Source organism: Heterodontus francisci, chromosome 3 (assembly GCF_036365525.1).
Source record: "Heterodontus francisci isolate sHetFra1 chromosome 3, sHetFra1.hap1, whole genome shotgun sequence".
Taxonomy (NCBI): Eukaryota; Metazoa; Chordata; class Chondrichthyes; order Heterodontiformes; family Heterodontidae; genus Heterodontus; species Heterodontus francisci.
The window spans coordinates 119098422-119112510 of record NC_090373.1 but is presented as its reverse complement, the minus strand read 5'-3'; the positions used below and the strand labels follow the sequence as shown (position 1 = coordinate 119112510).

The following is a 14089-nucleotide window of genomic DNA, read 5'->3' as shown; positions in this document are numbered from 1 at the left end:
AATTAACAATCGGGTGGATATTGATACTAAAGAGTATAGTTTATAGCCTGTTAGATCTAGAACAGCTGAGAAGAAGATTTCCATTTGGCTGAGAATTACCTTCAAACCTCCAAGAAATGATTAGTTTGCAGTCATTTCAAACTATTACTTTTGCATTCTGAAACTAATAAAAATGATAAATTTGAAAAAAAAACTATTACAAACCCCTTAGCAGCAATTCAAACTTATTAATAACCAAAGATGTGCCATGTTCTTGATTATGTGTGGAATACTTGTTTTAATATATGAACATACGAATTAGGACCCGGAGTAGGCCATTCGGCCCTTCAAGCCTGCTCGTCCATTCAATAAGTTCGTGGCTGAACTGATTACTCCACATTTCCACCTGCACCTATAACCTTTCACCCCCTTGCTTATCAAGAATCTATCTACCTCTGCCTAAAAATATTCAAAGACTCTGCTTCCACTGCCTTTTGAGGAAGCTAATTTCAAAGCCTCATGACTCTCTGAGAGAAAAAATTTCTCCTCATCTCTGTCTTAAATGGGTGACCCCTTACTTTTAAACAGTGACTCCTAATTCTAGATTCTCCCACAAGGGCAACATCCTTTCTACATCCATCCTGTCAAGACCTCTCAGGATCTTATATGTTTCAATCAAGTCGCCTCTTACTCTTCTAAATTCCAGCAAATACCTCATAGGACAGCCTGCCCATTCCAGGTATTAGTCTAGTAAACCTTCTCTAAACTGCCTCCAACACATTTACATACTTCCTTAGATAAGGAGACCAGTACTGTACACAGTACTCGAGATGTGGTCTCACCAATGCCCTCTATAGCTGAAACATAACCTCCCTACTTTTGTATTCAATTCCCCTCGCGATAAACAATAACATTCTATTAGCTTTCCTAGTAAGTTGCTATACCTGCATACTAACCTTTTGCAATTCATGCACTAGGACACCCAGATGCCTCTGCATCTCAGAGCTCTGCAATCTCTCACCATTTAGATAATATGCTTCTTATTTATTCTTCCTGCCAAAGTGGACAATTTCACACTTTCCCACATTATATTCCATCTGCCAGGTCTTTGCCCACCTACTTAACCTATCTATATCCCTTTGTAGCTCCTTATGTCCTATTTACAAGTTACTTTCCTACGTACCTTTGTGTCGTCAGCAAATTTAGCAACCATACCTTTGGTCCCTTCATCTAAGTCATTTATATAAATTGTAAAAAGTTGAGGCCCCAGCACAGATCCCTGTGGCACACCAGTCGTTACATCTTGCCAACCAGAAAATGACCCATTTATGCCTACTCTCTGTTTCCTGTTAGCTAGCCAATCTTCTATCCATGCCAATATGTTACCTCCTACACCATGAGCTTTTATTTTCTGCAATAACCTTTGATGTGGCGCCTTATCAAATGCCTTCTGGAAATCTAAGTAAAATACATCCACGAGTTCCCGTTTATCCGCAGCAAATGTAACTCCCTCAAAGAACTCCAATAAATTGGTTAAACATGATTTCCCTTTCATTAAACCATGTTACTCTGCCTGAATACTTTTCACAAAAACATGTTGTCTCTGTCTGATTACCTTGAATTTTTCTAAATGCCCTGCTATAATGTCTTTAATAATAGCTTCTAACGTTTTCCCTCAGACAGATGTTAAGCTAACTGGCCTGTAGTTTCCTGTTTTCTGTTCCCCTCCCTTTTTGAATAATGGAGTTACATTTGCTATTTTCCAAACTAAACCTTCCCCAAATCTAGGGAATTTTGCAAAATTAAAACTAACGCATCAACTATCTCACGAGCCACTTCTTTGAACACTCTAGAATGAAGTATATCAGGACCCGAAGACTTGTCAGCCCGCAGCTCCAACAATTGTTTTCAGTACCACTTCCCTGGTGATTGTCATTTTCATGAGTTCCTCCCTCCCTTCCATTACCTGACTTATAGCTAATGCTGGGATGTTACTTGTATCCTCAATAGCGAAGACCAATGCAAAATATCTGTTCAATTCATCTGACATTTCCTTATTATTCATTATTAATTCCCCAGACTCAATTTCTATAGGACCAACACTCACTTTGTTAACTCTTTTCTTTTTTAAATATCTATAGAAACTCTTACTATCAGTCTTTATATTTCTAGCTAGCTTTCTCTCATACTCTAATTTTACCTTCCTTATCAATCTTTTAGTTATTCTTTGCTGTTTTTTTTATATTCTGTCCAATCTTCTGACCTGCCACCCATCTTTGCGCAATTATCGGCCTTATCTTTAAGTTTGATGCTATCTATTAACTATTTTAGTTAACCACAGATGGCGGGTCCCACCCTTGGAATTTTTCTTTCTCATTGAAATGTATCTATTCTGTGTTTTCTGAAATATCCCCTTAAATGTCTGTCACTGCATCTCTATTAACCTATCCCTTAATCTAATTTGCCAGTTCACTTTAACTAGCTCTGCTTTCATGCCCTCATAATTGCCCCTATTTACGTTTAAAATATTAGTCTTGGACCCACTCTTCTATCCCTCAAACTGAAAGTAAAATTCAATCATATTATGAATGCTGCTGCCTTGGGGTGCCTTAACTATGAGGTCATTAATTAATTCTATCCCGTTGCACAATAGCAGGTCTAGTATAGCCTGCTCTCTGGTTGTCTCCAGAATGTATTGTTCCAAGAAATTATCCAAAAAACATTCTATGTACTCATCATCTAGGCTAACTCTGCCCATCTGATTTTTCCAGTCTATATGTAGGTTAAAATCCCCCATAATTATCACTGTACCTTTCTGACAAGCTGCCATTATTTCTTCCTTTATACCCCGTCCTACAGTGTGGTTAATGTTCGGTGGCCTGTTGAGAAGGTTGGATAAAATCCACAATAGGGAGAATTGTACACAGGTTGCGGAGAGGATGAGATTAGTTGACTAAACAATGTTTGTGTTCCATTATTTCTTGTGGTCTTATGTGGCAATTAGAAAAAGAAAAAGTGGTTCATTTTCTAATGCTACCATGTCTCATGAGTGCTGGAAAACAGTCTTACCTGATGGTAGGTAAATAGTGGGGGACTGAGCTATACAGTCAGCTTCAGTTCTGATCGAGTTAGTTGACCTCAGCTGGAGTGCTACAATTGTCTACAGAGAGAAAAAGTTAGTAAAAGATTTTTACCCTTGACTCTTGTTGGAAAATGCCTCCACCCCCTCCACACTATATCCACAATGTCGCAGGCCACATCCTCAATCATACCAAAGCCTCCGAGATCCACTGACCTAGTGAATTGATATTAAGATTCTCACCTTCAAATTCCTCCATGATCACCCCAGCTGAACAATCACCTCCAATTATTTATTCATTCCTGCAGATACCCTCCACTGTACCAACATTAAACCTGCAACACCTGCTGAGATGTATCACCTGGTCGTAACAGTCCTGTACACTAAAAGCAGGACAAATCCAACCCGGCCAATTACTGCCTCATCTGTCTACTCTCAATCATCAGGAAAGTAATGGAACATGTCTTTGTCAATGCTATCAAGCGGCACTTGCTTAGCAATAACCTGCTAAGTGACGCTCAGTTTGGGTCCCGCCATGTCCATTCAGCTCCTGACCTCATTACAGCCTTGGTTCAAACATGGACTAAAGAGCTGAAAAACTATTTCCATTGGTCCATGACCTGGTAAATAGAAGATATGTTTTTAAGACCAGCACCAAAAAATGAAGAGAAAGGTTAGGAGGTTTATTTTTACAAAGAGGGTTGAAATGACCTACCAGAAACAATGATGGAAGCTTTTAAAAGTGAAGTGGATAAACACTGGGGTAAAAACAGTAAAAAGGATGTGAACAGGGCAAGGTAATGGAATTAACTGGATAACTGTTTCAGAAAACCAGAACAAGGATGATGGACATACAGGGGGAGGCAGTGGCAGAGTGGTATTGTCACTGGACTAGTAACCCAGAGACCCAATGGGTATTGCTCTGGGGACATGGGTTCAAATCCCACCGCAGCAGAAGGTGGAATTTGAATTCAATTCATAAATAATGATTGCCATGAAACCATTGTCGATTGTTGTAAAAACCCATCTGGTTCACTAATGTCCTTTAGGGGAAGGAAATCTGCTGTCCTTATCTGGTCTGGTCTACATGTGACTCCAGACCCACAGCAATGTGGTTGACTCTTACATGCCCTCTGAAATGGCCTAGCAAGCCACTCAGTTGTACCTAACCGCTACGGCCAATAAAAAGGAATGAAACCGGATGGACCACCCGGCATCAACCTAGGCACCGGAAACGACAACGGCAAACCCAGCCCCATCGACCCTGCAAAGTCCTCCTTACTAACATCTGGGGGCTTGTGCCAAAGTTGGGAGAGCTGTCCCACAGACTAGTCAAGCAACAGCCTGACATAGTCATACTCACGGAATCATACCTGACAGAAAACGTCCCAGACACTACCATCACCATCCCCAGGTATGTCCTGTCCCACCGGCAGGACACACCCAGCAGAGGTGGCGGCACAGTGGTCTACAGTAGGGAGGGAGTTGCCCTGGGAGTCGTCAACATCAACTCTGGACCCCATGAAGTCTCATGGCATCAGATCAAACATGGACAGGGAAACCTCCTGCTGATGACTGCCCTCCCTCAGCTGATGAGTCAGTACTCCTCCATGTTGAACAGCATTTGGAGGAAGCACTGAGGGTGGCAAGGGCACAAAATGTACTCTGGGTGGGGGACTTCAATGTCCATCACCAAGAGTGGCTCAGTAGCACCACTACTGACCGAGCTGGTCGAGTCCTAAAGGACATATCTGCTAGACTGGGTATGCGGCAAGTGGTGAGGGAACCAACAAGAGGGGAATACATACTTGACCTTGACCTCACCAATCTGCCTGCCGCAGATGCATCTGTCTATGACAGTATCGGTAGGAGTGACCACCGCACAGTCCTTGTAGAGACGATGTCCCGCCTTCACATTGAGGATACCCTGCATTGTGTTGTGTGGCACTACCACCGTGCTAAATGGGATAGATTTCAAACAGATCTAGCAATGGAAAACTGGGCATCCATGAGGTGCTGTTGGCCAGCAGCAGCAGCAGAATTGTACTCAACCACAATCTGTGACCTCATGGCCCAGCATATCCCCCACTCTACCATTACCATCAAGTCAGCAGACCAAAACTGCTTAAATGAAGAGTGCAGGAGCAGCACCAGGCATACCTCAAAATGAGGTGTCACCCTGGTGAAGCTACAACTCAGGACCATCTGCGTGCCAAACTGCGTAAGCAGCATGTGATCCCATAACCAACAGATCACATCTAAGCTCTGCAGTCCTGCCACATCCAGTCATGAATGGTGGTGGACAATTAAACAACAAACCGGAGGAGGTGGCTCCACAAATATCACCATCCTCAATGATGGGGGAGCCCAGCACATCAGTGCGAAAGATAAGGCTGAAGCATTTGCAACAATCTTCAGCCAGAAGTGCCGAGTTGATGATCCAGCTCAGCCTCCTCCTGATGTCTCCAGCATCACAGCTGCGAGACTTCAGCCAATTTGATTCACTCCGCGTGATACCAAGAAATGACTGAAGGCACTGGATACTGCAAAGGCTATGGGCCTTGACAATATTCCAGCAATAGTACTGAAGACCTGTGCTCCAGAACTTGCCGCGCACCTAGCCAAGCTGTTCCAATACAGCTACAACACTGGCATCTACCCTGCAATGTGGAAAATTTCCCAGGTATGTCCTGTACACAAAAAGCAGGACATGTCCATCCCGGCCAATTACCACCCCATCAGCCTACTGTCAATCATCAGTAAAGTGATGGAAGGTGGCATCAACAGCACCATCAAGTAGCACTTGCTTAGCAATAACCTGATGAGTGACGCTCAGTTTGGGGGCCACTCAGCTCCTGATCTCATTACAGCCTTGGTTCAAACATGGAGCTGAAATCAAGAGGTGAGGTGAGAGTGACTGCCCTTGACATCAAGGCAGCATTTGACCGAGTATGGAATCAAGGAGCCATAGCAAAACTGAAGTCAATGGGAATCAGGGGGAAAACCCTCCGCTGGTTGGAGTCACACCTAGCGCAAAGGAAGATGGCTGTGGTTGTTGGAGGTCAATCATCTGAGCTCCAGGACATCACTACAGGAATTCCTCAGGGAAGTGTCCTAGGTCCAACCATCTTCAGCTGCTTCATCAATGACCTTCCTTCAATCATAAGGTCAGAAGTGGGGATGTTCGCTGATGATTGCACAATGTTCAGCACCATTCATGACTCCTCGGATACTGAAGCAGTCCGTGTAGAAATGCAGCACGACCTGGACGATATCCAGGCTTGGCCTGATAAATGGCAAGTAACATTCGCACCACACAAGTGCCAAGCAATGACCATCTCCAACAAGAGAGAATCTAACCATCTCCCCTTGACATACAATGGCATTACCATCGCTGAATCCCCCACTATCAACATCCTAGAGGCTACCATTGACCAGAAACTGAACTGGAGTAGCCATATAAATACCGTGGCTACAAGAGCAGGTCAGAGGCTAGGAATCCTGAGGCGAGTAACTCACCTCCTGACTCCCCAAAGCCTGTCCACCATCTACAAGGCACAAGTCAGGAGTGTGATGGAATACTCTCCACTTGCCTGGATGGGTGCAGCTCCAACAAAACTCAAGAAGCTAGACACTGTCCAGGACAAAGCAGCTCGCTTGATTGGCACCCATCTACAACATTCAGTCCTTCCACCACTGACGCACAGTGGCAGCAGTGTGTACCATCTGCAAGATGCACTGCAGCAACGCACCAAGGCTCCTTAGACAGCACCTTCCAAACCCGCGACCTCTACCAACGGGAAGGACAAGGGAAGCAAATGCATGGGAACACCAACACCAGCAAGTTCCCCTCCAAGTCACACACCATCCTGATTTGGAACTATATCGCTGTTCCTTCACTGTCGCTGGGTTAAAATCCTGGAACTCCCTTCCTAACAGCATTGTGGGTGTACCTACCCCACATGGACTGCAGCTGTTCAAGAAGGCAGCTCACCACCACCTTCTCAAGGGCAATTGGGGATGGGCAATAAATGCTGGCCTGGACAGCGACCCCCACATCCCATGAATGAATAAAAAAAGGTCTGAAAATTCCTGTGATCCTGCTTTGCTGATGTAAATCCAAGCCTTTAACTTGGCTTTCTCCTCTTTTAGATGTTTATCAACTTGCTGTGCATTTGAAATATTTCCTGTTTTAAAATCTTTAATACATGATGCTAAAACTTACTGCCGCCGATAATAAAGTACAAAGCTTAACAGTTTGAATAATATCTAAATAAATGGTTTACTTCTTCCACTAAAATAACAGACAGACCAATGTCAAAGACCATTTGAATCATTTAAAGAAGAACTTGACTTCTGTAACGACTTGCATAACCTCAGGATTTCCCAAAATGCTTCACAGCCAGTTAAGTACTTTTGAAGCCAAATCACTTTTTTAATCTACGGAAATAAAGCAGCCAGTTTGCACGCAGCAAGGTCCCACCTCCAACAGTGAGATAAATGACTACATAATCTTTTCTTTTAGTCATGCTGGTTGAGAAATAAATATTGGCCAGGATACTGTTGATCCCCTCTGCTCTTCCTTGAAGAGTATACTAATCTAAATTATAACTTGGGAGTATCCATTTTTTTCTTCTATTCAGATTTTTAAGGTAACTCAGATGCAAACAGAATAGCTCTTTTTATATCCCAGAAAAGAGTAACTGAGAAATCCTGGATTTTGAATAATTGACCACTCAAATTTAAAAAAAGTATCATTAGTCATCGACGTAATGCACAGAAAATCATGGGAAGCTGCTGCACAAATTTTTGTATTCACTCCCAAAGATAATACTCTTTTACCCAAACTTTGAAGATGAAAATCTATTCCAGTGTTATAGGTAACAAATATCATTTTCCCTCTTACTCCTCCATTCTTGAAGCTAGTGACTTCTGCTGAGGTATAGCCTACTTCAGGCTGTTCATGTGTGAACTAGGGCAGTGTCAGTAAGCTCTTTCACCAAAGTGGGAGCACCATAAACAGGTCTAACCCTAAGCTTATTAACACATCCATATATTTGTAGTGCTGTCAGCAAGGGTCACTGGATAGCAAATCAGTGCCACTCCAGACCTGGGAATTCTGGTCAGTATTAACTCTCCATAGCCTTTGGGTGCTGACGCAAATTATAGTGCTCCCATTGTCACTTTAGCTAGTTGACAAGATTTCTTATTTGGTATGGTTCAGTGCCTCACAACATATTTATCCACTATGCAATTAGGACTTACATAAACCATTTATTGGTAAGTGTCCAGCATTGATGATTAGAATGGGAAAATGTAATTAAAGGGGTAATTTTCCTACTGGGTACTTCTACCAGGGATGGTCTCCTGCTGGCACTGCACATTAGAAATTCAGCCATTTGCTGCATGCAATTTTCCATTCATTTGGAACAGAATTGGACAATTATCCCTTAAGTGTAAACATATTTTCTGTTACAGACATGGCTTTCTGGAAAAAATCAGTCTCTGTTGGTAAATATATTTCACATGACAGGACTCGCATTATCTCCCAGAGAAGGAATCCACAAATTGAGTCCACGCTGACACAAAAAACAGGTCTCTACTCACAGATCAAGAAAAACGTGGCAATGTCCAAAACAGGTAACCCTAAGCTTATTAACACATCCATATATTTGTAGTGCTGTCAGCAAGGGTCACTGGATAGCATAGGCTATGGAGAGTTAATACTGACCAGCACCTGCAAAATATGGTTGTTAAAACAAATGCCTTTCATTAAATAAAATTACAGACACTTTTATTTGAGAAATACTGTGCATTACTTTACAATTTGCCCAGGCATGCGCCATGGAGAGGTCACTCCATAGTTGCCTCACAGCGACTGAAACAACACGGAAGGCAGCAGTTACGGGTTATAAGTCCAGATAAATTGGCGTAGAAACTGGGCGCCACGGGTTGCCTTTGTCGGTGGGAGAGGTCATTGCACCTCACTGGACAGCTACCGCCCGCCTCAAACCGGGCAGCCCCCGGTCAATAAGGTTCTGTCCCGCCACAGTCTGCCTGCTTCAATGGGTGCTTGGAGCTCAGGGTCATTGCCCGAAAGGTGGACTGATACACCGCACCAAACAACATGAAAAAAGGAAAGAAGGTACCAGCCCTTCGCTTTGCAAGCTGGAACGTCAGAACTATGTGTCCTGGCCTGTCGGAAGACCTTACACAAATCAACGATTCTCGGAAGACCGCCATCATTAACAACGAGCTCAGTAGACTCAATGTGGACATTGCAGCACTTCAGGAGACTCGCCTCCCCGCGAGTGGCTCTCTAGCAGAGCAAGACTACACCTTCTTCTGGCAGGGCAGGGATCCTGAAGAACCAAGACAGCATGGAGTGGGCTTCGCCATCAGAAACTCCTTGCTCAGCATGATAGAGCCTCCCTCAAATGGCTCGGAACGCATACTGTCCATCCGACTGCTCACCACCTCTGGTCCAGTACACCTACTCAGCATCTATGCTCCAACACTCTGTTCCACACCTGAAGCTAAAGACCAGTTCTATGAACAACTCCATAACATCATTAGCAGCATCCCCAACACCGAACACCTATTCCTGCTGGGGGACTTTAATGCCAGGGTTGGGGCCGACCATGACTCATGGCCCTCCTGCCTTGGGCGCTATGGCGTTGGAAGGATGAATGAGAACGGGCAGAGACTGCTTGAGTTGTGTACCTATCATAACCTCTGCATCACCAACTCGTTCTTTCACACTAAACCCTGTCACCAGGTTTCATGGAGGCACCCAAGATCACGTCGTTGGCACCAGCTAGACCTCATTGTCACAAGGCGAGCCGCCTTAAACAGTGTTCAAATCACACGCAGCTTCCACAGTGCGGACTGCGACACCGACCACTCCCTGGTGTGCAGCAAGGTTAGACTCAGACCAAAGAAGTTGCATCATTCCAAGCAGAAGGGCCACCCGCGCATCAACACGAGCAGAATTTCTCACCCACAGCTGTTACAAAAATTTCTAAATTCACTTGTAACAGCCCTTCAAAACACTCCCACAGGGGATGCTGAGACCAAGTGGGCCCACATCAGAGACGCCATCTATGAGTCAGCTTTGACCACCTACGGCAAAAGTGCGAAGAGAAATGCAGACTGGTTTCAATCTCATAATGAAGAGCTGGAACCTGTCATAGCCGCTAAGCGCATTGCACTTTTGAACTACAAGAAAGCCCCCAGCGATTTAACATCCGCAGCACTTAAAGCAGCCAGAAGTACTGCACAAAGAACAGCTAGGCGTTGCGCAAACGACTACTGGCAACACCTATGCAGTCATATTCAGCTGGCCTCAGACACCGGAAACATCAGAGGAATGTATGATGGCATGAAGAGAGCTCTTGGGCCAACCATCAAGAAGATCACCCCCCTCAAATCTAAATCGGGGGACATAATCACTGACCAACGCAAACAGATGGACCGCTGGGTTGAGCACTACCTAGAACTGTACTCCAGGGAGAATGCTGTCACTGAGACTGCCCTCAATGCAGCCCAGCCTCTACCAGTCATGGATGAGCTGGACATACAGCCAACCAAATCGGAACTCAGTGATGCCATTGATTCCCTAGCCAGCGGAAAAGCCCCTGGGAAGGACAGCATTACCCCTGAAATAATCAAGAGTGCCAAGCCTGCTATACTCTCAGCACTACATGAACTGCTATGCCTGTGCTGGGACGAGGGAGCAGTACCCCAGGACATGCGCGATGCCAACATCATCACCCTCTATAAAAACAAAGGTGACCGCGGTGACTGCAACAACTACCGTGGAATCTCCCTGCTCAGCATAGTGGGGAAAGTCTTTGCTCGAGTCGCTCTGAACAGGCTCCAGAAGCTGGCCGAGCGCGTCTACCCTGAGGCACAGTGTGGCTTTCGTGCAGAGAGATCGACTATTGACATGCTGTTCTCCCTTCGTCAGATACAGGAGAAATGCCGTGAACAACAGATGCCCCTCTACATTGCTTTCATTGATCTCACCAAAGCCTTTGACCTCGTCAGCAGACGTGGTCTCTTCAGACTACTAGAAAAGATCGGATGTCCACCAAAGCTACTAAGTATCATCACCTCATTCCATGACAATATGAAAGGCACAATTCAACATGGTGGCTCCTCATCAGAGCCCTTTCCTATCCTGAGTGGTGTGAAACAGGGCTGTGTTCTCGCACCCACACTTTTTGGGATTTTCTTCTCCCTGCTGCTTTCACATGCGTTCAAATCCTCTGAAGAAGGAATTTTCCTCCACACAAGATCAGGGGGCAGGTTGTTCAACCTTGCCCGTCTAAGAGCGAAGTCCAAAGTACGGAAAGTCCTCATCAGAGAACTCCTCTTTGCTGACGATGCTGCTTTAACATCTCACACTGAAGAATGCCTGCAGAGTCTCATTGACAGGTTTGCGTCTGCCTGCAATGAATTTGGCCTAACCATCAGCCTCAAGAAAACGAACATCATGGGGCAGGATGTCAGAAATGCTCCATCCATCAATATTGGCGACCACGCTCTGGAAGTGGTTCAAGAGTTCACCTACCTAGGCTCAACTATCACCAGTAACCTGTCTCTAGATGCAGAAATCAACAAGCGCATGGGTAAGGCTTCCACTGCTATGTTCAGACTGGCCAAGAGAGTGTGGGAAAATGGCGCACTGACACGGAACACAAAAGTCCGAGTGTATCAGGCCTGTGTCCTCAGTACCTTGCTCTACGGCAGCGAGGCCTGGACAACGTATGCCAGCCAAGAGCGACGTCTCAATTCATTCCATCTTCGCTGCCTTCGGAGAATACTTGGCATCAGGTGGCAGGACTATATCTCCAACACAGAAGTCCTTGAAGCGGCCAACATCCCCAGCTTATACACACTACTGAGTCAGCGGCGCTTGAGATGGCTTGGCCATGTGAGCCGCATGGAAGATGGCAGGATCCCCAAAGACACATTGTACAGCGAGCTCGCCACTGGTATCAGACCCACCGGCCGTCCATGTCTCCGTTATAAAGACGTCTGCAAACGCGACATGAAATCGTGTGACATTGATCACAAGTCGTGGGAGTCAGTTGCCAGCATTCGCCAGAGCTGGCGGGCAGCCATAAAGACAGGGCTAAATTGTGGCGAGTCGAAGAGACTTAGTAGTTGGCAGGAAAAAAGACAGAGGCGCAAGGGGAGAGCCAACTGTGCAACAGCCCCAACAAACAAATTTCTCTGCAGCACCTGTGGAAGAGCCTGTCACTCCAGAATTGGCCTTTATAGCCACTCCAGGCGCTGCTTCACAAACCACTGACCACCTCCAGGCGCGTATCCATTGTCTCTCGAGATAAGGAGGCCCAAAAAGAAAAAAAAGAAAAAAGACTTTACATCACATCTTTGGCATTGATTATTTCAAATATCTACAGAAAAGTTGTGAAAAGCCCTTGATGCTGGCTGGAATTTGAACCCCAAGATTTGAAAATGTCATGATGATAAAAATGTAATGAGTGGCACTATTGACACTAGTCAGATGCAGTCTTCTGAAAATAGACAATTTTAAAAGCAAATCCAATTTCCTAAAGGGAGCCAACTGTTAGTCCATTTTTCTAAATGGGCATAACTACAGATTAAAAGAAAAGAGAATAAATGGTTGAGTAAAGTGGTCCAGGTGCACCTATTGAAACTTATCTGTAATAAATGTAATTATTTTCAGGCACTCTTGGTGGGTTTATCTTTGAACCAAAACGAGTGGGTGTATTTGGTTCTATGTTGGAAAACACCAGATTTGCCAATGTAAACTGGGCCAGATGTGCATTCTTCAGGTGGACTGCATGTTACAAAACCTCTGGAAATAAATTTTCCACTCCCACAGCTAGTTCCACATCTGTTCACTTTAATATGTGTACTTTTACATTATGTTCTCCATTTCCAATCTGTCACAACAAAGCTAAACAGTTTCAGTGCTGATTTCTTTTCCTCACCGTGCATTATTCAAGTGCAAACATATAAATACCTGAAATATGTCCACTTACTGGCATATTTGAAATGCAACTCGTTTTGTTACTGTCTTGAACCGTTTAGGGAGAAGCAACCTGGGAATTGATATTTTGTAGTGAACTTTTACTACATTTAATATATGTTATTTACTTCACTTTTTAAGCAAAATCTCTAAGTTTACAGATAGTATCAAAAATAGAAGGCAAGACAAAGAATAAGAAATAATGCAGCAAGATTCAGAAGATTCCATTATCTTTTAGATAAATGAACCAGTATGTGGTAGGTGCAATTCCATGTGGATAGATGTAAAATAATTATGGAAGAAAGCTGTTTAAAAAAATCCGCAGCACAGCATGTTGATTGGGAAAGAGATTTAGGGGTCCTAACAGACAAATCATTGGCATAAATCATTCAGCATAACATTGATTGTTGCAAAACACACCAATTGTGTGTATTCTGGGAAGTCAATGCCTATTCCAACAATCTTGCACTTGAGTAGCTGATTCCAACACTTTACAGTTTCTGGATAATTATGTGATGTAAGATTCTTAAATTAACAAGAGAGACATAGAGAACTGAGCATGTTTTCATTGGAAAACATATCAAATGGAAATATGGATGAAATTTTCTCAGTACATTCTGGGAACCTCACCCACATCCGGCACTTATCCCTTATTCATTTGAGAATTTACTCAGAAACTTACCCCCATAATCCAAGTTTCTAAAAATACTGAGATGAATAAATAAAATAGTTGTAAGTAGGTTATTTCACGTGATCTGAAAGCACATAGCTACAGGGCAAATTTAAGAAGCTTCAAGATAGTGAAATTAGAAGGAATATTTTTGCTATAGGCCAGTAAATATGTGGAATAAACCCCCGGCTTAAGCAGTATTGTTAATTAATAACTTCCAAAGGAAAGGAATGAATTTCCAGTTAGGAATGGGATTGAGTTCTGTCAGAGCTGCTTTAGTACTAGCATTTATTTCATTTGGATTCCAAAAAAGTGGCATCCATGTCACCCTTCAGCA

At 44.0% G+C, this 14089-nt stretch overlaps 1 protein-coding gene across 6 annotated transcripts in view; it reads left to right on the top strand.

Moving 5' to 3' along the window:
* LOC137352748 (cytosolic carboxypeptidase 2-like) overlaps positions 1 to 14089 on the top strand; it is a 276792-nt gene that overhangs the window by 42926 nt on the left and 219777 nt on the right. For 5 of the 6 annotated variants that reach the window (XM_068018533.1, XM_068018561.1, XM_068018522.1 and 2 more), the window contains one exon: positions 8537 to 8698. The exons of the other annotated variant lie outside the window; for it this stretch is intronic. In XM_068018533.1, the coding sequence (XP_067874634.1) occupies positions 8537 to 8698 (162 nt within the window). The remainder of the gene's footprint in view (positions 1 to 8536; positions 8699 to 14089) is intronic. 6 annotated transcript variants of the gene reach the window in all.